At 44.8% G+C, this 22,876-nt stretch overlaps 1 protein-coding gene across 2 annotated transcripts in view; it reads right to left on the bottom strand.

Moving 5' to 3' along the window:
- Positions 1–22,876, bottom strand: part of DCLK1 (doublecortin like kinase 1) — a 352,660-nt gene that overhangs the window by 95,912 nt on the left and 233,872 nt on the right. For both annotated transcript variants that reach the window (XM_055542366.1, XM_055542367.1), the window contains exon 5: positions 6,241–6,357. In XM_055542366.1, coding sequence (XP_055398341.1) covers positions 6,241–6,357 — 117 coding nt within the window. The remainder of the gene's footprint in view (positions 1–6,240; positions 6,358–22,876) is intronic.

Raw genomic sequence — 22,876 nt, 5'->3', positions numbered from 1 at the left:
TAATAAATCACCTCTAACTTCTCCTAGTCTCAAGAAGAGGAATGAGTAAGGAACAAAGAAAAGATTTACCGAGGAGTCTCATTCTTGTTCTAACATTTGACTTACAAAAGAAAGTTTCTGTCTACTACTGGCAACCATCATGAAGTTGGAGTGAATCATTTTACCCCCTGGAATGCCCCTGCCTGGGACTAACACTTAGGCTTCTATTACAAAGGGTTATGATGTTATAAATCTCAATCTTAAACTAGGTACTGCATCAGTTATTTCCTGAAGATCAAAATTTTAATAAGCAGAGGTGAAGAAACAGTTATCAAGAATGGCCAGCCTGCTGTGTCCAGAGCACTGGAAGCCCCAGTTGCCTGTTCTGAGCAGACACATTAGCCCTGTGACTCTGGGCCAAGCAGTTCCCCCAGCCCTGGCCCTGCTTCCTCATTTAAAAGATAGATTATATATTATATAACAAAGAATAATGTCTTGTCTTGCTTGTTGTTGGGAGAGGAAAATAAAGAGATTAAAGTTCTATGTTAACTCTGATGTTTCATTTAAATGTAAAGCCCAGGTCTTCCTTGGTGGTCCAGTGGTTAAGAATCAGCCTACCAATGCAGGAGACATGAGTTTGATCCCTGGTCCAGAAAGATCCCACATGCCACAGAGCAACTAAGCCAGTGAATTGCAACTATTGAAGCCTGCGCGCCTAGAGTCCCTTTTCTGCAACAAGAGAGAAGCCTGCACAATGCAGCAGAGAGAAGGCCCCCTCACCCCCCACAACTAGAGAAAACCCTCACACAGCAACAAAGACCCAGCGCGGCTATAGATAAATAAATACTTCTAAAAGTGGTAAAGAGATCATTAAAAAACTTCTTAAAAGTAAATGCAAAGTCAACAAAGCAATCACAGATAGCATACTACTACTACTAAGTTGCTTCAGTCGTGTCCGACTCTGTGTGACCCCATAGACGGCAGCCCACGAGGCTCCCCTGTCCCTGGGATTCTCCAGGCAAGAAACTGCAGCGGGTTGCCATTTCCTTCTCCAATGCATGGAAGTGAAAAGTGAAAATGAAGTCGCTCAGTCGTGTCCGACTCTTAGCGACCCCATGGACTGCAGCCTACCATGCTCCTCTGTCCATGGGATTTTCCAGGCAAGAGTACTGGAGTGGGTTGCCATTGCCTTCTCCGACAGATAGCATGGGGACCTACAAATCTCAACTTCATGCAATGCTCCAATCTCTGTGTCAGGCAGGAAGGTGAATACTGGAAGCAGAAATTTTAAAACTGAAGGAGAAACCAGTTCAAACTTAAGGTGAATGTGTAAGGAGGAAAAACAAAACTTCCTCAATGTTACAAAGTCAGGTTCATGGTGGAAGGGGGCTGTGGGGGACATCAATGTTCCAGGAGTATGAAAGGGAAGTTATTCACATTCCAGTCCTATAATTTATGAAAAACAATATACAGGCTATTTTAAGAAAGTTCAGATGCAGTCAATACAGAGAAAATTCACTGCTCCCTTCCACATTTTCAAGAGAAACTTGAGTAGAGGCAGGAGTCTCAGGCTAGTTCAGTGGAGGGGACCAAGGCAGCTGATCCCCTGACATCCAGCAAGAACACCTGCCCTCAAAAGACATGGAGACACCACTGAACCTTCTAAACCCTGGGCTTAGGTCCTGGGAAAAGGGGTCCCTGAGGCAAGCCATGCATTTGCGACTGGGTGTTGCTGCTCTATAAATCCTCTCAAATAAGAATCATCCAGAGGAAGGTGGGAAGATTTGGTAGCAAGTCAGAATCAAGAGACAGTCATCACATATTATAAGCTCTTATATAACCAGGAAATGATTGCATGGCATATCTTCTAAATCAAAAAGCAGGGAGTTGAAAACTATATGCATAAAAGGCTTATATTAAAACATGATATGTACTTTTTAATTACTTTTGACCTATAAGTTTAAAGATACTTTGAATGAAGTGTTAATTTTTCAAGAATACATTGATTTTAGGATGGATTGGATTATGCTTTCTGAATAGAAATGATAATTCCCTGGCATGGTGTACCTATCACGTATTCCAGGTGATTTCTGGTCAAATCAACCAGGTTTTAACTGGTGGAAAAGGGATTCAGAGAAACAGCAGAAAATAGAAATGCTTGTTCCAAGCAACCTATCAATTTTGAGGTAATGTACCCTATGCATTTTAAACTTCTAAAGAGAATGGTTCCAAACGTTGGCAGTGACAAATTCAAATACATCTAATACATTTGCCTATCTCCGTTTTTGAGTTTCCAGAATTACTTTTGGTAAATGATATAGTCATCTTTATTTATAAGATCATAATTAAATACATTTATAAGACGTATATAATCTTAAGAGATGCTGAATAGTGAGTCTGTGACCAGTTAATTCCAAAGTGAAACAATTTCCTGTATTCATAATTATCTTTTTAAGATTAGAGTGATGGTTCTTTTTTTTTTCTTAACTGAAATTTTAGATTCCTTTTTTGAAATAAAGTAGGTTCTTCATTATTTACAAGCTTATTTTTTTCTGAGTTGAAAAAATTCTCTCTTCCTTTTTTTTTCTTTTAGCCCTATATTACCAATGAGAGGCCCCTGTTTAGTCCTGGCTGCCATGATTAGACAGACAGAAGCATGAAGACACTTCTGCATCTGTAGTGGAAACCTGAGCTGCAGACAGTAACTGCTCCTGGTGTCAGGAGCCGGTCCTTAGACACGCACTCCTCTGACCTGCCCACTACCTTCTGTGACCTATGGAGACAAGAAGCAGAGAGAAAGAAATTCTTGCCCAAGCCTAAGAGCTTCTAACTGGCTACAGCTCTTAAAAGACACCACCTCCAAAGGTAATAACAAAAAGTTAATAGCAATAAGTGCATGTTGATTCCCTTAAAATATCTATGATATTAAGAGATGTACGATTTCAGCTAATCTCTCATTCTCATTATTAGATACTTCTTCCTCAACCACACCTGATATTTTTTAAGTACTTTTTGAATTTTTGATTTTTTGGTCTCGCCCCACTACATGTGGGATCTTACTTTGCTAACCAGGGATTGAACCCAAGACTCCTGCAATAGAGGCACAGAGTCTTAATCACTGAACCACCAGGGAAGTCCCATACCCCATGGTGTATACTAAGAGGAAGGAGAGAGGAAAGATTAAGTAAATTTGTGCAGTATCAAAGTGGGTTGGATAGGGCACAAATACTGTTTTTTAATATAGACATTTTTTTGGTGGTATTGATAACGTTCCAACTAATGTGAGGCCTGTTTCTCCTTCACAGCTTTTCACGATTGTACTAAACAGCCACGATTTTAGGGAAAACAGGCTGGCTAGGCCCGTCACCTCTTCTTCCTTCCTGCTCTGTGGGACTTCATCCTACAGCCCAGGTGGGTCTGACTGGAAAAAATAAGGACTGCTCTTTGGTCAAGATTGATCATCCTCCAAAGGGCTCCACTGTAACCTATCAGTTGGTTAATAACAAGCTCCCGCCCCCGAGGGAAGCTTTAACCAGCAGCTTTTCTGTCATCACCCAACCATTCTTGGAGTCTACATCTGCAGGTAGGTGGCATCTCCCCAGAAGGGAGAGCCTTTCTCCAGTATCAGTTTCCAGAGAAGAGGTGATCTTCAGACATAAATTCTCTCTTCGCCTGGGGGACTGGCTCTCTGACAGCAGGTCATTACGAGGAAGCAGAAAAGGAGACTGGCACCGGCCACTCTCCTCTGCGCACTGCTATACTTCACAGCGCCGGGTTACGAGGGTTAAAGACAGACACCGCTGCTCGGAGGCAAGCAGGGAGGCAGGAAGGAAGTCATCTTTGTTATGCCAGCAAATGAAGATGAGCAGGCCTCGTCTTCCAACCTTGACGGTCCAGAGTCAGTGACTCCCCATGTTTATCTCTTCTTTTGTTACCCACAATCCAAGGGTTCTTAAACTTAGGTGAATATCAGAATAACCTGGAAGGCTTGTGAGAACCCAGACTGCTGGGCCCCATTTCAGGGGATGGTGATGCTGCTGGCCCAGGAACCATACTCTGGAAACCACTTCCTTACCTGTCTGTCCTCCTAAATCTGGGACCAGGATCACCCGATCAGAACTGCCTAGAATACTGGTTAAAACAGGCTTTTGTCCTTGTCAGAATCTAGAGAGTTTGGGGGTAAGAATGGCAAACTCTATACCAAGTTCCCAAATGACTCTCATGAACTTTAAACTTTTGAGTCTCATCACCTTCAGTTCAGTTCAGTTCAGTTGCTCGGTCGTGTCCTACTCTTTGAGACCCCATGAATCGCAGCACGCCAGGCTTCCCTGTCCATCACCAACTCCCGAAGTCCACTCAAACTCATGTCCATCGAGTTGGTGATGCCATCCAGCCATCTCATCCTCTGTCGTCCCCTTCTCCTCCTGTCCCCAATCCCTCCCAGCATCAGGGTCTTTTCCAATGAGTTAACTCTTCGCATGAGGTGGCCAAAGTATTGGAGTTTCAGCTTCAGCATCAGTCCTTCCAATGAACACCCAGGACTGATCTCCTTCAGAATGGACTGGTTGGATCTCCTTGCAGTCCAAGGGACTCCCAAGAGTCTTCTCCAACACCACAGTTCAAAAGGATCCATTCTTTGGTGCTCAGCTTTCTTCACAGTCCAACTCTCACATCCATACATGACCGCTGGAAAAACCATAGCCTTGACTAGATGGCCCTTTGTTGGCAAAGTAATGTCTCTGCTTTTTAATATGCTATCTAGGTTGGTCATAACTTTCCTTCCAACAAGTAAGCGTCTTTTAATTTCATGGCTGCAGTCACCATCTGCAGTGATTTTGGAGCCCCAGAAAATAAAGTCTGACACTGTTTCCACTGTTTCTCCATCTGTTTCCCATGAAGTGATGGGACCAGATGCCATGATCTTAGTTTTCTGAATGTTGAGCTTTAAGCCAACTCATCACCTTACTCTTTAACAGAGTCTGACATCAGTGTTCTGTCCAGTCTAGGTGACCTTACAACACAATAAGGGAGGAGCTCCGAGTTCATCGAAAAATAGGTGAGGCACACTCACCCCACCCCAAGGGCCAGCTGTGTTGTGAGATGCTGTAGCCATGCTGTGGGGAGGGGACAAAGTGAGAAGAAGGTCTTGGAGGACCTGCTAGGGAAGAGTGTGCATGCATGCGTGCAAAGTTGCTTCAGTCGTATCCGACTCTTTGCAACCCTATGGACTGTGGCATGCAGCAAAGCCCCCAGGGAAAAGCACCTCTTAGAGAACCAAGGTGGACCACATGGTCCAGCCAACTAAGAGTCCCTTCTTCTAAGACTCGTTTCAGAAGTTTCAGTTTTAATCAGAAAAAAAAAAAAAAAAAAGATTACAGGGTCTCCACTTTTAAACAGGGAGGCTGTAATTCATACTGGGCAGTCGTGCTTGAGGGAGGTCCTGTAGCCCGAGCCTAGAGATCTTCTCACATCCCTCTGGGACCACACTGCTGAGTGTAAGAAGGCCTCCGTGTAGACCCTAAAGGTCTTGGTCTCTATTTATAAGAGCTTCCCTGCCTGCCTTTGTGAAATCAGGTGACGATCACTCTGATGTATGTATCATTTAGTAATTCACATTCAACAGTTTAGAGCACTTAGTAAATAATTACCTACCACCGTGAACTAGATCTTCTACCTAAGACACAGACAGACAAACTGATTCATGTCAGTTTAAGGCCAAAGAAGGACAGGGCAGAGCTGAGGCGCTCATCCTGCGAGTCCACATCCTGCTCCAACACCAGCACTAGCCCAGGACAGACAGGAGCCAGGCCCAGAGGCACTGCAGTTACTGGGGCCCCAGGGCTGTGCTGGGGCCACAGCGAAAGTGTGCTGATCAAGACTCAGGGCACACAAGCAGCAGCCTCCTCACCAGCCAGTCACAAGTGGAACAGGAGCTTTAATGAAGGTTCCTGGAGTCAGGGGCCCTGAGCCTAAAAAGTATTTCTTTTTTTTTTTGAGCAGAAATGATGCAAGTCGGGAGCGTACTCCTATTTGTGGGCAAGTCTGGGTTTTCCGAATCTTTCATTAAGTTTTCCTGAACCCGATGTTTTTTCTTACAGCCAACATGCTAGACTCTGGCAAATCTGTTCCCCCAGCTTACCATGTTCTAAAATTATAAACCGGAATCTGCACTCTGTTGAAACCTCACGCTCTGGGCTTTCACACACCCTCTGCTCAGCATGCGTCACAAAGCAGTCGATCCAGGCTCCTCCGCGGCCTTACCTGAGCTGGTGGATGCCGGGGATTTGCTGCGCCGGGAAGGCCCTGGGCTCTTGGTGGTGCTCCTGCGGGAGGACGAAGCTATTTTGGTGTAGGAAGTGGACTTCACCACTCGACATTCTGGGGAAAGAAGAAAGGCCACACGTCAGTAGAGGGGCACGGCGCGTACCATTCAAAATGTACAATAAACTTGGAATCAGAAATATACAGCCCTCCTTGGTCACACGTGCTTCCTGCCGGCTCAGAGCATGTCTATGACAACAGAACCAAGACGAAGACCAGGAAGGGCACAGTGGACATCTCAGACATCGAGCTAAATGCAGCTGTCCCTCTGTATTCACGGGGATTTGGTTCCAGAACTACCCGCCCTCAACCATCACCACCAGTGGTTGCTCTGGCCTGGCCAGGTGGCCCTGCAGGAGATTCCCATTTCTTAAACACAGACAGACAAGAGTGCATAGGAACATATCAGCACAAATTAAAAGGTAGACACAAGCAAGAAACAATATCAGAAGATACGATCAGAACCACCATATTAATAATGACTGAGAGTGCGTCTCGAGGTTTTAATTCACAAAACAAGGGACTTCCTTCATGGTTCAGTGGCTAAGATTTCCCACTCCCAATGCAGGGTACCCAGGCTCACTCCCTGGTCAGGGAACTAAATCCCACATGTTGCAACAGCAACAGACCCAGCACAGCCAAAAAAAAAAAAAAAAAAAAAAAGAATATATATATGCACACACAGAGACACTTAAAAAAAAATACAGGCACTATGATTCTTTAAGAGAGTAAAGTGTTAGTCACTCAGTTGTGTCAACTCTTTGCAACCCTATGCACTGTAGCCCACTAGGCTCCTCTGTCCATGGGATTTTCCAGGCAAGAATAACGGAGTGGGTTGCCATGCCCTCCCTTCCAGGGGATCTCCCCGACTCAGGAATCGAACTTGGGTCTCCACTGCAGGCAGATTCTTTACTGTCTGAGCCACCAGGGAAAGCCACATAATTCACAAAACAGATCTTTGCACCATGTGACAAGGACACCCACTTGGCTCAAGGCTCTGTCCACACCACTGACAACACCCCTTGGAGTTTGTCCCAGCCTACAGACATTGGTCTGGCCTCTCAGAAGCACATGAGGAACAAGACTGGACAGATCTAATGCTGCCTGTCCACTGGCACGCTTCCAGTGACATTTCTACTGAGTGTTCGCTCCATGCCAGGCGGTGAGCTCTGCAGGCCTGGTGGAGGACACATGTGATTTTGGAACCAGAAACACCGACCACCTGGCAAGAATCTTTTAACCAGTGAGGGCTAGTTTTTCTTTTGTGGGCCTCATATTTGAAAAATGTTGGCTTATGAAACAAATTGCACAAAATAATAATACATTTCTCACTATAAATCAAAACCAGGACTACAAGGAGGGCAGGATAACTAGGATTTTTTTCCCCTAGGTCATGAACATTTAGAGGTCACATAAATTTAAAATAATAATTTAAAAAAGCCTGGCGTCTAGTTAGCAGGGATGAATGGTTAAAATAGAAAGTTACCAGATGGTGCACACTGGTAATAACACCCATCTGTGAGCCGCAAAGTGAATTAAAAAGTTGATTTTGGGGTCTGTCGCATGCTGTTTGCCACAGGTGCCAGAAATTGCTAGTTCTGGGCTCCACCTACCAGCTAGGGTTCTGGAGCAGCATAACAGAACCGCTGTTACCACACTAAGTTGACATGTTTCCAGCCACCAGAAAGAAACTGGGTATTTTTGTCAGGCGGCTCAGTCTTACCAGAGCTAATGTAGGCGTTCTATTTGATTTTTGGAGTACTGAAAAAAACCCTGTGGACTCATGCCACGCTTCTACAGCTTCTATGGCTTCTCTTGAACTCATTTTCCACCATATTATTAATCTATCAAAAGGGTTCATCTATTCATTTGCCTCCCCATCCCCAACGCCCTTGGTGGTGGTTTAGTCGCTAAGCTGTATCCGACTCCTGCGAACCCATGGACTGTAGCCCACCAGGTTTCCTCTGTCCATGGGATTCTCCAGGCAAGAATACTAGGGGGGGTTGCCATTTCCTTCTCAAGGGAATCTTCCCGACCCAGGGATCGAACCCAGGTCTCCTGCACTGCAGGCAGATTCTTTACTGACTGAGCTACCAGGGGTACCACCTAGTCCTGGCATATTTAAAAGCACATAATAGCTGCTCAATAAATACTGGCCCACGTTGTTACTCATCTTGTTACCGGCTGTGTGAATTCATAACTACTATTTGCTAGAATGATCCAACCTCTCATTTTACAGATAAGGCAAGTGAGACTCTGAGGGGCTAAATGGTCTGCAATGGAATCCCAGCCTCTTGGATCCTCACAACCCCAGGATCGGGTGCGGTGGCCTGTTCCATTGTGAGTAAAGGCTGGAAAATTAACAGTGACCATGGGCGGGGCAGATGGACAAGTGGGTGGTGGTGGATAATGGGAATGAAGGCAAGCAACTCATTGTCATAAACATTAAATTAAAATTTAAATACTAAATTTAGATTATCAAGTCTATCAAGCAAGTCTATCAAGATGCTTACTGCATCAGAAAAAAAAAAAAAAGAAACAAGGAACTCTCTTTCAAAAATGGAATTATAGGAAATAATCGTTTGAGAGATCATGGAGTCCAAAAGACAATTACAAATCTCATGCCACTTGCCTTCAGGATAAGAGTGAAGCTTCTGAGTCATACAGGGAGATTAGCATCATCCTGAAAGGCTAGGGTTGAGTAACAGAACAGACACACAACAATGATAACTGCACCCCCGGCCCCGCCACCACCCAGGGTCAAATTAAAACCAGTGAAGACACCAGCAGCACAGCCATAAATTAGAGGAAAAAACAAAAAAAAAAAACAAAAAACAAAGGACTCCAATCATCTTTCCCATTACAGTGAGGATTTTAATTACTTTAAATGGAAATGGTATTTTATGATGGTGAAAGATGCCATGGAGAAGGACAAATGCTTCGTTACTTCGGAGAGAATGCCAAAATCTCTGTCAGCTTAAAAGCACACTTTAGAAAGCTTGTGACTAATACGATCTAAATGGCCAGTAAAGCACAAAACCTTATTTGTTCTCACGAAGGCCATTTCACAGACTCTGGCAAGGAAGCAAATAGCACCCTCCCCTCTCTGCTGGGGTCATTTGCCTTTGGAGTCAATCACTTCATTCTGATATTTTTGGCATCTTCCTATTAAGAGGGATGCATTTCCTTTGGCTGTGGGGACACTTCTTGAGGCGGATGAGATTCAAGGGCTGTAGGTAAGCCACTTGAAAGAAGCTTCAGGACAGTAATTTCTCTTGCCACTGATGGTCACACCTTTCCCAAACACAGAAAATCAGATGAAATACATTAACTGGGTCTCTATGACTGGACCTCCCATAGCAAGCAAGCAAGTAAGCAAGCAAAGTCTGATTAAATCTCTGCTTCAGAAAGTCCCTATAATCATAGCTCTGCGAGGGGGAGAGTACCATTCTCCATATGGTCTGTACTGATGTTAGCTTTACAGATGTTCTCATAATCTGGTAAAAGAGAAGTTAGGACATTTCCCACCTTCACCCTGGACCCCAACTCATGAAACAGGCGCTCTGTGATGGCCAGATTTAGACAGCCAGGATGTGAATGCAGAGGGAGGAAATTGGAGAAGGAATACACCCTTCGGCCCTGTTCCCAGTGGCATGAGAACCACCCCCCCGCCCCATTAGAGCAGATTCTCCCCCAACTCAGAAATAGTTGGGAAGTGTAGGCTGATGTGTAATGAAAGGTGCTAGAGAACAGGAACAATTCCAGAACTCCAACACCAGCATCAGCAGCTCACCTGAGCTCACACAGCCAAGACGTTCATGCATTCAACAGAGCCTGATAGTATCTTTTGGAAAACCTTGAAGGACAAGGTGATGTCCCTTCAATGCCGAGGCAGCCTTAATGACATGCTGCAAGCTGGCTAGAGAATATCCTCTAAACACGAGATTTCTTTACTCCTCTAATCTCTTTGTAAAGCCAGCAGAATAAAATCACTGTCGGGCAGAGACCTCTCAGTTATCACTACTCTAAATTCAGTTGTCCTGAGCTACTTAAGAGATGGGCACGTTCATCTAGAAGTATCTGTTACCAGCAGTAGATGCTCTGTGTGTTCTTGCCCATCCTGATAACAAACAGGCTCCCTGCTAACTTGGCAAAGGTACAAAGCTTCCAAACGGAACAGTATAGCTCAGGTGGTAAAGAATCCACCTGCAATGCAGGAGACCCCGCTTCTACTCCTGGGTCGGGAAGATCCCCTGGAGAAGGGAACGGCTACCCACTCCAGTATTCTATACAGTCCATGGGGTCACAAAGAGTCGGACAGGCCTGAGTGACTTTCACATTCTTTTACTTCCTCTCCGTGGCTACGTGCCAGAAAGTCAGGGAGCCCATTTAGTTCTAGAGACATTTGACAAATATAGCATGAGTTCAGTGACCAAAAGAGAAAACCTCCAATTCTGGCTGTCTAACTGTCCAACAGAAGTACCTCTTATATGTTCAGATGCTCTGGGTTGGAATGACCCATCTGAGAATACCACGGTTACCCATTCAAAACTGTCCTCAATTCATGAATATCCTCCCCTCCTGTCTTGGTGAGGGGCTGGCCAGCGTCTTTCTGGTGTACCTCCAGTGCCTGGGGTATTCACCACCTTCTGGCTCAGCCTTCTGGCTGTTGAAGCTCTGATCATCCTGCTTGGCCTCCAGCTTTCTGTGTGGATGAGCTTAAGACCATTCCTGGTGTGACTGATAGCTCATGTTTACTTCCTATAGAAAAATAATGATTTTCACACTTTAGGGCAGTCTTTTAGGAGAATTCAAATGTTGGTTCCTAGGAACTCCCTGGTGGTCCGGTGGTTAGGACTCCACAGGGCTTAGGTCCAGTCCCTGGTAGGGGAACTAAGATCCTGAAAGCCTCACAGCAAGGCAAAAAGCAAACAAGCAAAAAATTCCACAAAAGTAGGCTCCTGCAGGAAGGGCCGGTCTGCTGCATTTCCCCAGTGGGGATGAAGGCTCAGAACTGAGGCCCGTTCTCTTTTTTCTGCACCACTTAGGTTCAGAGTCAGTTCTGACACTGCAGTGAAAACTCCCATTCCTACTGACGGCGGGGTTTGGAACCAGCGTTCCAAAGCTCCAAATGCAGCAGGTCTTGGCATAAAAGCAGTGGAGACAGAAACACCCTAAACCATAGTTTTTTTAAAAAAATAAAATCTGTAGCAGATTGGACTGGAAGCAAAGGCGCCGGCTGGAGTGGCTTCACTGGAGAATAAAGTCCCAGAAACTGAGATTTTTTAAAGCACCTTCTAAAAATATATCTCTGTGTGTCTAAACCCAGCACCTAGACTGGCCCACCACAACCCTCAGAACCCCCAGCTCAGAATGGCACACACGTGTTCCTGCGTGATGTTGCGTGGCTACTGGCTGTGAAACTAACAGGAATCAGCTCTGGAGCACTTGCTGGCTGGGTGCTGACCCTTCTGTAACATCTGGAGGAGGCTTTCTCGCGCTGGCATGCTCTGTCCTGACATCTCGGGAGTCACCACTCAGATCTACTGTTTTAACTGTGTGAGCGATTCTCTTCCCCAAATACTTTTTTTCTCCTGAGAGTCAAATAAACAGTAATTTTCCCGCATAACAGCTGAGTGTATCTGGTGCTCTAGGAGACTGCCTGGAGGCCCAGGTTCCTGCTTCTTGTCTGTCACCCCTGAGTGTTCTTCTCCGTGTAGTGCCAGCCCGCTCATCGTACCATCATCAAGTTTCAGCCCTGGGGAAAAGAGAAAAAGAGGAAGGCTTCCGAATACTAGGCAGGAAAGGCTGCCGTGTGCCTCGCGGCACCAGATCTTTCCTTTCTGATGCGAATCTGGGTCTTTCCTTTTTCCCACATGAGCTGAGCTGTTCAGGGCCAGGAGCTAGTGGACTCCCTGCTCTCTACCTGCTAGATGTTGGTAGCATCTCCCTAGTTGTGACGACCAGAATATGTCTCCACACGTTGCCATAGCCCCTGGTTGAGAACCACTTCTGGATCTGTCCACTAGTGATGTTCCCAATGGTCTTCAATAAATTCTTCAATTCTTCCTTGAGGGTGTTAATGAAGCCATCACCAACCACCTGCCCGGGGGCCTAAACAACGCACTTTGCACATTCTTTCCGTAGATTGGGCCAACATGACCATGCCCTCCTCTAGGGAATCTTCTCGACCTAGGGATCAAACCTGCATCTCTTATGTCTCCTGCATTGGCAGGCGGGTTCCTTACCACTAGCGCCACCTGGGAAGCCCCAAAACAATGCATTCTACACATTCTCTCTGTAGATTTGGTCAACATGGATTCATAGTTTTGGGTATCTGTGGATCCACTGCAGTGAAGATACCGTGACTGGCAATGTTGTAAGTCTTCCAGTTGTTTGTTAAAATCAGATCAGCATGCACTGCTTTGCCGTCTCTGAGAACACGGTGACGTGGGACCCTGAAACGGTCGTGGCTTCTTAATTGAGAGTTTAGAAAGTGGAAGAAATCTTGAAATCAAGGTGCTACAGAGCCACCACAGTCCCTTCGAAGGCTCTAGAAAAGAACCTTGGCCTTGCTTCCTCCTCTTTCTGGTGGCTCCAGGTGTTCCCCGGCTCACGACCGCATCACGGAGACCTCTGCCCACATCTTCACGTGGACTTCCCTTCAGTGTGTCTGTGTCAAAACCTTTTGCCTCCTTCTTAGGCTGGTATTTGTGACAGCATTTCAGGTTTGCCTGGATGATCCAAAACAATCTCCTCATCTCAAGATCCTTCACTTAATTATATCTGCAGAGAAGCTTTTTCTAAGTTAGGGAACATTTCAGTCAGTCAGTCAGTTCAGTTGCTCAGTGGCGTCTGACTCTTTGCGACCCCGTGGACTGGAGCATGCTGGGTTTCCCTGTCCATCACCAACTCCCCGAGCTTGCTCAAACTCATGTCCATCAAGTTGGTGTTGCCATCCAACCATCTCATCCTCTGTCGTCCCCTTCTCCTCCTGCCTTCAATCTTTCCCAGCATCAGGGTCTTTTCCAAGGAGTCAGTTCTTCACATGAGGTGGCCAAAGTATTGGAGTTTCAGCTTCAGCACCAGTCCTTCCAATGAATATTCAGGACTGATTTCCTTTAGGATGGACTGGTTTGATCTCCTTACAGTCCAAGGGACTCTCAAGAGTTTCCTCCAACACCACAGTTCAAAAGCATCAATTCTTTGGTGCTCAGCTTTCTTTATGGTCCATTTGCAAGGGACCATAAAGAAAGGGAACATTTACAAGTTGACATTCTCGGGTGGTCATTCAACCTACTACAGTGGGTGTGATGCAACTTTAGGACAAACCTTTCTTGAAAATTTTTGTCAGGATTCTGCTGTTACTCCCCCACCTAAAGCCCTTCTAGGACTCATTGCTGCTCTTTGAGAACATGCCAAGCACAGCCTGTAAGGTCCCTGCCCACCTCAGCTCCTCTCTCCTCCTTCCTCTGTACACACTATTGCAGTTTCTGACAGACACTAAGTGTCTTCCTGCCTCTGGCCTTTAGAGAACACTAATTTCCCTGCAGGAGGAACAGCTCCACCCTGGTGCTGTCTCACTTCCACTCATCCTTCCCTGTTCAGCTTAAATTCAACTATTTTGCAAATATTTACCAAGTTCCTGCTGTTTAGGTGCCAGGATGCAGCAGTAAATCAGGAGACAGGGTACCTGCTCTGGTGGGAGTTTATACTGTAGAAGATGAAATGGGCCTTAAAACACAAAAACAAGAACAAGAGCAGATTTTCTAACCGCTCTGTCAAGGAAAGAAAGATGCTGCGATGGTGACAGTGAGTGGCGGGGTGAGTGGTTTCTCTCCGGGGGTGGCCAGAGAAGGTCTCTGGGATGGGATAGAGGACACTGCAGGTGAGCTCTGAACACAGGAAGGAACCAGCCACGGGTAGATTACAGGAGAGAGGGAGGCAGGGGCCAGAGTGAGTCAGGATTGGGAAGATTAAATAAGGCATTTGGATTTTACTGAAGCAAGAAGGAAAGTTACAGAAGGAGTTTAAACAAAAGCGTTGAAATGTTCAGGTCGGAGAAGGCAATGGCACCCCACTCCAGTACTCTCGCCCGGAAAATCCCATGGACAGAGGAGCCTGGAGGGCTGCAGTCCATGGGGTCGCGAAGAGTCAGACACGACTTCACTTTCACTTTTCACTTTCATGCATTGGAGAAGGAAATGGCAACACACTCCAGTGTTCTTGCCTGGAGAATCCCAGGGACGGGGGAGCCTGGTGGGCTGCCGTCTATGGAGTCGCACAGAGTCGGACATGACTGAAGCGACTTAGCAGCAGCAGCGAGTCTAAAAGATCGGTTCAGTTGCTCAGTTGTGTCCAGCTCTTTGCAACCCCATGGACTGCAGCACGCCAGGCCTCCCTGTCCATCACCAACTCCCGGAGCTTGCTCAGACTCACGCCCATTGGGTTGGTGATGCCATCCAAGCATCTCATCCTCTGTCATCCCTCTCTCCTCCTGCCATCACCTTAGGGCTAATTTAGGTGAGGAAGGGTGGTAGCTTGGACCAGGACACAGGTAATAGAATGGATGGAAAAGGAGGACTTGACATACAGTGTGGTGGTCCAGTCCACAGGCTTAACGGGGGGTCTCAGTGGGGTTGGTGGGGGGAGTGAGCAGGACACCCCCGCTTACACGCTCTTTCTCCAGTACTTCTGTACTTCTGAGACCCTCTGACTGGTCTGCACAACGTAGTGGCTTCATGTGCTGAAGGCAGGAGAGAGAAGGGGTTTACCAGAGCCCACGGTCCCCCTTCAGGATAAAGGACAGACTTTCCCACTCTAAAAATGTAGAACCCTTGTCCTTCTTTTGACCAACTGAATTAGAATCACTGGAGATGGAACCTGAAGCATTAAAAAGAAGAGAAAAAAAAAAAAATACCCAGGTGATCCCAATAGTATCAGTCCACAGACCAGAAACTTTCTGCCACTCTGGTCCACAGATAAGAAAATCACTTAAAAAAAAATCCAGAGGCTCAGCATTTGAAGTAATTGTGCAATGTGGCATTTGGAACAAAGGATTAAACCAACAGTCTGAAGGGAGAGATTAGCAGGATAAATCAGCCTTGAAAAAACAAAAAGTATCCATCCTACTTAGATCTGGTCCCAACTCAAATTTTCAAAAACAACAAACTGTCTCCCTGAGGCTCAGCCGAAAGCAGACTTTGGAAGAAGAACCGCAGTTCCCGTTTATTAACAACTCGTAACCACCTGGTTATCATTAGTTACAAGATGGAAATGATCTGAAAGATAGGTAAGAAACAGATAAATTACCTAAGAACCAAAAGGAAGAAAAAAGTGAGTTACAAATTTCTCTGAGAGAAAAACAAACAAACAAAAACATGGAAGTGTGAATTGGCATAAAATTTCATAGCTCTGTCCTATAGAGTAAGGCTTCATTTCATGCCTGACTTTATCCCACTCCTGCAGGAATAAGTAGTGTACATCTTTGGTCCAGTGGCTCCAGCCCAGGCCCAAGTGGCTCAGGGGTCAGGAGGTTTCCCATGGGGCTCCCTGAGAAAGGGAAAGGTGTAGAGTCGCGGGGCACCCCTCAGTGATGACGCTGATAACGCTGGGTGTGCCATTCACAACGGGTGAGGTTCTGTTCTGAACTGTCCTGTGCCGCCTTAATGAGATTAGGACGAGTCATAGCTTAGATGGGGTCTACTCTCCTCCCATCTAAACAGAGTCACAGGCTCTGTGCTGTCCGGAAGTTTAGGCCATCTTGTTTAGGGACGTTCTCTAGCATCTTGTGGAGAAGGCAATGGCACCCCACTCCAGTACTCTTGCCTGGAAAATCTCATGGACGGAGCAGCCTAGTAGGCTGCAGTCCATGGGGTTGCTAGGAGGCGGACACGACTGAGCGACTTCACTTTCACTGTTCACTTTCATGCATTGGAGAAGGAAATGGCAACCCACTCCAGTGTTCTTGCCTGGAGAATCCCAGGGACGGGGGAGCCTGGTGGGCTGCCGTCTATGGGGTCGCACAGATTGGACACGACTGAAGCAAGTTAGCAGCAGCAGCAGCAGCTACCATCTCGTGCTGATGTGGTCCATGGACCAGCAGCCTCGACATCGCCTGAGAGCTTGTAGAATCTCAGGCCCCACTCCAGACCTACTGACCCAGAAGGTGCATTTTTCCAGTGTTCCTGGAAATCTGGACTCACATTAAAGCTTGAGAACCACTCTAGAACTGTCAAGGGATGCCCTATTCTGATCAAAGGGAGCATGTAAAACAACAACAGGTTTCCTGGGTCCGGTTCCCAGAGATTCTGATCTCAAAGGCCAGGCATCTGCATTTTGAACAAGCACCTCAGATGATTATGACTCTTACACTCAAAGGGTAACTTAAGAAAACAGGCCATTCAGTTCAGTTCAGTTCAGTTCAGTTCAGTTGCTCAGTCGTGTCCGACTCTTTGCGACCCCATGAATCGCAGCACGCCAGGCCTCCCTGTCTATCACCAACTCCCAGAGTTCACTCAGACTCACGTCCATCGAATCAGGGATGCCATCCAGCCATCTCATCCTCTGTCGTCCCCTTCTCCTCCTGCCCCCAATCCCCCCCAGCATCAGAGTCTTTTCCAATGAGTCAATTCTTCTCATGAGGTGGCCAAAGTACTGAAGTTTCAGCTTCAGCATCATTCCCTCCAAAGAAATCCCAGGGCTGATCTCCTTCAGAATGGACTGCAGTCCAAGGGACTCTCAAGAGTCTTCTCCAACACCACAGTTCAAAAGCATCAATTCTTTGGCGCTCAGCCTTCTTCACAGTCCAACTCTCACATCCATATGTGAGCACAGGAAAAACCATAGCCTTGACTAGACGGACCTTTGTTGGCAAAGTAATGTCTCTGCTTTTGAATATGCTATCTAGGTTGGTCATAACTTTCCTTCCAAGGAGTAAGCGTCTTTTAATTTCATGGCTATAGATGGTAATAAATAATAATTAGTAACTCAAGAAAGGAATTAAGTAACAGACATAGTCCAGCATCTTCCTGAGGGGGCAGTATTGCACTCTATCACTTGAGGGTCATTATTGAACACACAACCTCCCAAACCCCTTCCCCAGATGTTTTGATGCAGTAACTCTGGATGAGGATTTGGGAATTTCTATTTCTAATTAGTACCCTGGATGGCACTTAAAGAGATTTAGGTACACTGCTCTAGTGGGAAATATCCATGGTACAATTGAGAAGGGCACCGTGTGAGGCGAGCCTGTCCTGGCCAGCTCATCACCTGTCGCTCAAAGCAGAAGGACTAGGTTCTTGGTGGGGGGAAAGGCTCATATATCAAAGAAGTTTCCACAGAGTCATATACACGCATGCGTGCATGCTCAGTCGTGCCCAACTCTTTGCAACCCCATGGGTCACAGCCCACCAGGCTCCTCTGTCCATGGGATTCTCCAGGCAAGAATAATGGAGTGAGTTTCCATTTCCTCCTCCAGGGTATCTTCCCAACCCAGGGATCAAACCTGTATCTCCTGTGTTGGCAGGTGGATTCTTTACCACTGAGCCACCCGGGAAGTCCAGAAAGTCATCTACCATCATGTAAATGTTCTGTGGAGTAGACATCAAGCTTAATTGGGAACAGAGGAATAATGAGCTAAGTCTCTTCCTGAGAAAAGACACTCAAACCTATGTCAACATGAGGTAAATGGTACTTAGGGGTCACCTCTCTTTCATGTCTGGAGGCAAAGTAAAGATTTGAGAAGATAATTATCCAAACAAAATCATCTTTGAGTCTGCACTGTCATCTCAAGGAGAAAAAATGTTTAAAAAATCAACAGAGAAACTAAGGGGGGAAAAGTCTTAACTAGAAGACCAGGAATAAAGATTCAGACTCTGGTGCAGAAGAAAGTAATCAGGCAGAATGACTGTCATGAGAAATGACAAGCTGAAGTTACATGGTTATAAAGGGACTAATGATGCTCAAGAATAACGATTCAAATCTACTTCCGAGCAAAGTCTCACTGGGAAAGAATTTAATTTAGAGGGTTTGCCTTCAAGGAACAGGGACAATCACAGAGGTTGACAAAACTCAGCTGCTTCAGGGAAGAAACAGGTAACAGAAATGTGCATTTCACAGAGCACAAAAAATCAGAACATAAAAAAAAGCTGCTAGATAATAAATGCTGTGTGTGTGTGTGTGTGTTAGTCACTCAGTCGTGTCTGACTCTTTGCGACCCTATGGACTATAGTCTGCCAGGCTCCTCTGTCCATGAAATTCTCCAGGCAAGAATACTGGAGTGGGTTGCCATTTCCTTCTCCGGGATAATAAAAGTTGAACTTTCATTATTATGGTTGAACTTCTAGGTTCTTAAGAAAGCTCTTATTTCCTTCCAAGGAAATAGTTAGAAGCACGGCAGCCAGTGGTTTTCCCACAATGGTTTAGATATTGTTCTAACCATCAGCAGGCTTTAGAATGAATGACTTCTTAGGGGTATCATGAAGTACCTACCCCGAAGGAACAAAAGCTCTTAGTAAAAGTTCCCCATTGGTACCACACAAGCAACACTTCTCTGCTAAGAGTGTTCTAAGAGTGCCATCAGGGAGACTCACTGGAGAAATTAACTTAAGTGCTGCACAGAAATTCATTTTCTGGGAATCAGTTATGCCTATGGGTGTCCAGGGTACTCTTTGAAGATCAGCAGCATGAGAGACCCCAGGACACAGGGATGAAATACATTCTTTCCATCTTTTCATAATCAGTACAGAAAACAGACACTGCCTACAACAGGGCAACTTTTATAGTCTGTCAATAGCTTTTTGACTGTTCCAGGGCTTCAGGGAAAATAGCAAGTCTGGTTATTTCATTGAGAGATTAAGTAGGATAAAAATGACTTAAAGCTCAGAGGTAAAAGTTTCACAGGTTTAATAGAACTATGAGATATATCTCTAGGTGCTCCACTTTCTAGGGTCATTAATATAGTCTAAGCTTCTCTGGGGCCACCCCACTTCACCCCTGCAATCCTTGCTGAGGAGGCAACTGTGTTTCCAGCTGAATGGCAACTCCCCTACAGTTTAGCTTGCAAGGCGGCTGCAGAGGAGAAATGTTCTGTTGCTTCTGCTTTTGACAAAGTGAAGAACTTGCTTCAGTAGATAAACCCTGCTCTTCTAGTTAGCAATCATGTAGGGGACACGCTTGTCAAATACAGCTAAGAAGGTACATGTTACAGGCCTGGGGGTGTCCAAGTGCCACACTGAGCAAGGAGGGGGGACGAACACACGAAAATGGCGGAACCAACATGACATGGGCAATCCTGGTGAATTTCTCAGCTGTTGCTGGCCCTGCACGTTTAAGCAGCTCACACGGGTCTTTGAGTTTAGGATGGAACCGTTAAAACAAGAGGACAACCAGACAAGATATTTGCCATAGTTTTTGTGACCCACTGGATTTCTGGCTGTGTGATCTGGGTTGCTCACAGATCACAAAGGATGCTGTATTCGCTTCGCAAACCTTCCCTTTCACCTCGTTTCATGTGAGTCAGTGTCCAGGATGAAGAAGTGGTATGGGGAGAATGATAAGGAAATGGGAGGGGATCTGGGAAGAGGGAGCCACTGATAACAGTTTTCAACCAAGATTGCCAGTTTCTAACTATGCAAACCAGGGGAAGACTATTATCTAGGAGCTCATCTCAGTATGCATAGCTTAATCCCTGACGTTTTACAGCTCAGACATTTGTTTAGGACAGAGTTACAAGAACTAAAGAGCCTCTTGATGAAAGTAAAAGAAGAGAGTAAAAAAACTGGCTTAAAACTCAACATTCAAAAAGCTAAGACCATGGCATCCGGTCCCATCACTTCATGGCAAACAGATGGGGAATCAATGGAAACAGTGACAGACTTTATTTTCTTGGGCTCCAAAATCACTGAAGATGGTGACTACAGCCATGAAATTAAAAGACACTTGCTCCTTGGAAGAAAAGCTATGACCAACCTAGACAGCATATTAAAAAGCAGAGACATTACTTTGCAGACAAAGGTTCTTCTAGTCTAAGCTACGGTTTTTCCAGTACTTGTGTATGGATGTGAGAGTTGGACCATAAAGAAAGCTGAGCGCTGAAGAATGGATGCTTTTGAACTGTGGTGCTGGAGGAGACTCTTGAGAGTCCCCTGGACTGCAAGGAGATCCAACCAATCAATCCTAAAGGAAATTAGTCCTGAATATTCATTGGAAGGACTGATGCTGAAGCTGAAACTCCAGTACTTCGGCCACCTCATGCGAAGAGCTGACTCATTGGAAAAGACTCTGATGCTGGGAGGGATTGGGGGCAGGAGGAGAAGGGGACGAGAGAGGATGAGATGGTTGGATGGCATCACCGACTTGTTGGACATGAGTTTGAGCAAGTTCCGGGAGTTGGTGATGGACAGGGAAGCCTGGCGTGCTGCAGTCCATGGGGTCGCAAAGAGGGGACGTGACTGAACGACTGAACTGAACTGACATTTGTACAAATGGGAAAGGGATGAATTTTCAGCCACACATACACAGAGACTGTAAAGTTATGAATGGCAGAGTTTTCCTGGATCAAACACATTTCTAAACCATTTCTTCTTTCTAAATTCTTTCACATTCATGCAACATGAGGGAGACACTTTAAGAGTGAGCTAATTCTTATGGGTAATTCTCTGTAACCTGCTCTGAAAACTTAAGATTTCCTTTCCTCACTTTTGCCCAAAAGTGTCATATTTATTACCCTGTTTCTCATGTTTCCTTGTTACTTGACTTTCCTTTTAATGAGAAGTATCCTTCACATCAACCTCCTAATAAAATCCTTGGTTGTATAGTTTAATTTGAAAGCACCTCCTTCACGAGCCATTTATCTATTTTCCCTTCTATTCCAAATGACAGACATTAAATTACATCTCTGGGTAGATGCGATTAATCTTCTATTCCAAAGTGAAGAAAAGAAGAAAAAGGTTAGAAACATTTAAAGCCTCTTTTCTTTTCTTTTGTTTTATTAGGAGAAGGCAGACTCTGGGTTGAAATCTTGATTTATTCCCCTTAAACCTATTTGAAGATCACCTTTAAAACAAGGGGTCAAATGCGGCTTGAAATGAATTCCCTGTGCAGTACTTATGTAAGTCCCTGGGTTATAGTATTTCAAAGCTAATAAATATTGTAGTCACATGAAGGCAGCCTTCTAATATGACAGTATATAGGATTTTAGAGGGATTGTGGTCTTTCAAGGAAAAGGATCTGGTTAGAAGGGAGACATTAGGGTAGACTTGCTGGAAAGCTGCCTGAAATCAGATGATAATTTTTTGCATTTGGCCTTTGGCCATCAAACAAACAAGTCATTACTGCAGTCCACAAGGTAGTTATCTCTGGCCCAGGAGTCCACTAAATCACTTCAGTAGATAACTTGCTTTTTGTGGCTAGATTTATCATCTTCAAATATTTACTCAGTAAACTGCAATGTTGAGCTAAGGTAAACTTGCATTTTTGTGGCGAATTTGACTCTCTATTTCCAAAACAGAGAGGAAAGTGTCAAGCCATGTTTAAAGACATTCAATTTCACATAGAGAAGATTTTTTTCCTTTCCAAAAATATTAGCAGAAATGTATTTAAATAATTTTTAAAAATCTGTTCGAGTTAGAAAACAGATGAGTGAGCTTGTTCTCTCCATCTTCCCTGGCACATCATGTACCTGATAATTTTTATTTTTAAAGAAACTTAAGCATCTTGTAGGCTAGGAGAGAAGATATCTAACACGCTGGTCTCTTAGCAACCATAGGATTCTAGAGAGGTCTACTGGGCCCCACTTAATGGAGAAAACATGGTCATACATAGAAATTTCAACATTTAATGCATAATTTCATAATTTCTTTGAAAATTATCTACCAAAAATGCTTTGTGATGGATTTATTAATTTTATAAAGAGGACCTATAACCATTATAAAAATTCAAAAAGTGCAAAAAAGTTAAAAGAAAGCAGTAAATCATCCCAAACAGGAGTTAGGAGCTGTGCCACGCTCTGCCACACTAGAACCTGCTTTGTCTTTCCTTGGCAACCACTTCTTAAAGTTGATGAGCCAGATTTGTTCTTCTTTCTTTATTAGAATGTGATTGATGATTTATTGATTTTTAACATTTTCCTCTTAATTATTTAAATTACATTTTGGCAATTTTATTAGGAATACAGCAGAAAACATGCTATAATTTTGAGTCATTCCCTCATCTTTTTTTTTTTTTTAAGATTGCATGATATATGCTGTTTTGTAAGAAGGAATTTGGCTTTTGATTCTGATCCACCATCCAGTCCTCGTCTATAGCATTTTTATTTTTACAGACCTCTTACCACCTTGATTACCAATCTCTCTCAAATATTTTTTCCTTTCAATTCATGAAGAGAAATGAGGAGAAAATGCACTAACAACCTATCATGGCCATATAATTAATAATGACATATTTATTTTAACAGTACTGTGAAGGACTATTTAATGATAAGGAATGCTTATGAGTAAAAATAAGAGAGTATAGTGTGCAGGTATGGCTGTGTGCTCAGTTTTCAGTCGTGTCCAACTCTCTGCAACCCCGTGGA

The sequence above is a fragment of the Bubalus kerabau genome, chromosome 12 (genome assembly GCF_029407905.1).
Source record: "Bubalus kerabau isolate K-KA32 ecotype Philippines breed swamp buffalo chromosome 12, PCC_UOA_SB_1v2, whole genome shotgun sequence".
Classification (NCBI taxonomy): Eukaryota; Metazoa; Chordata; class Mammalia; order Artiodactyla; family Bovidae; genus Bubalus; species Bubalus kerabau.
This window is presented reverse-complemented; position numbering and strand designations above follow the sequence as displayed.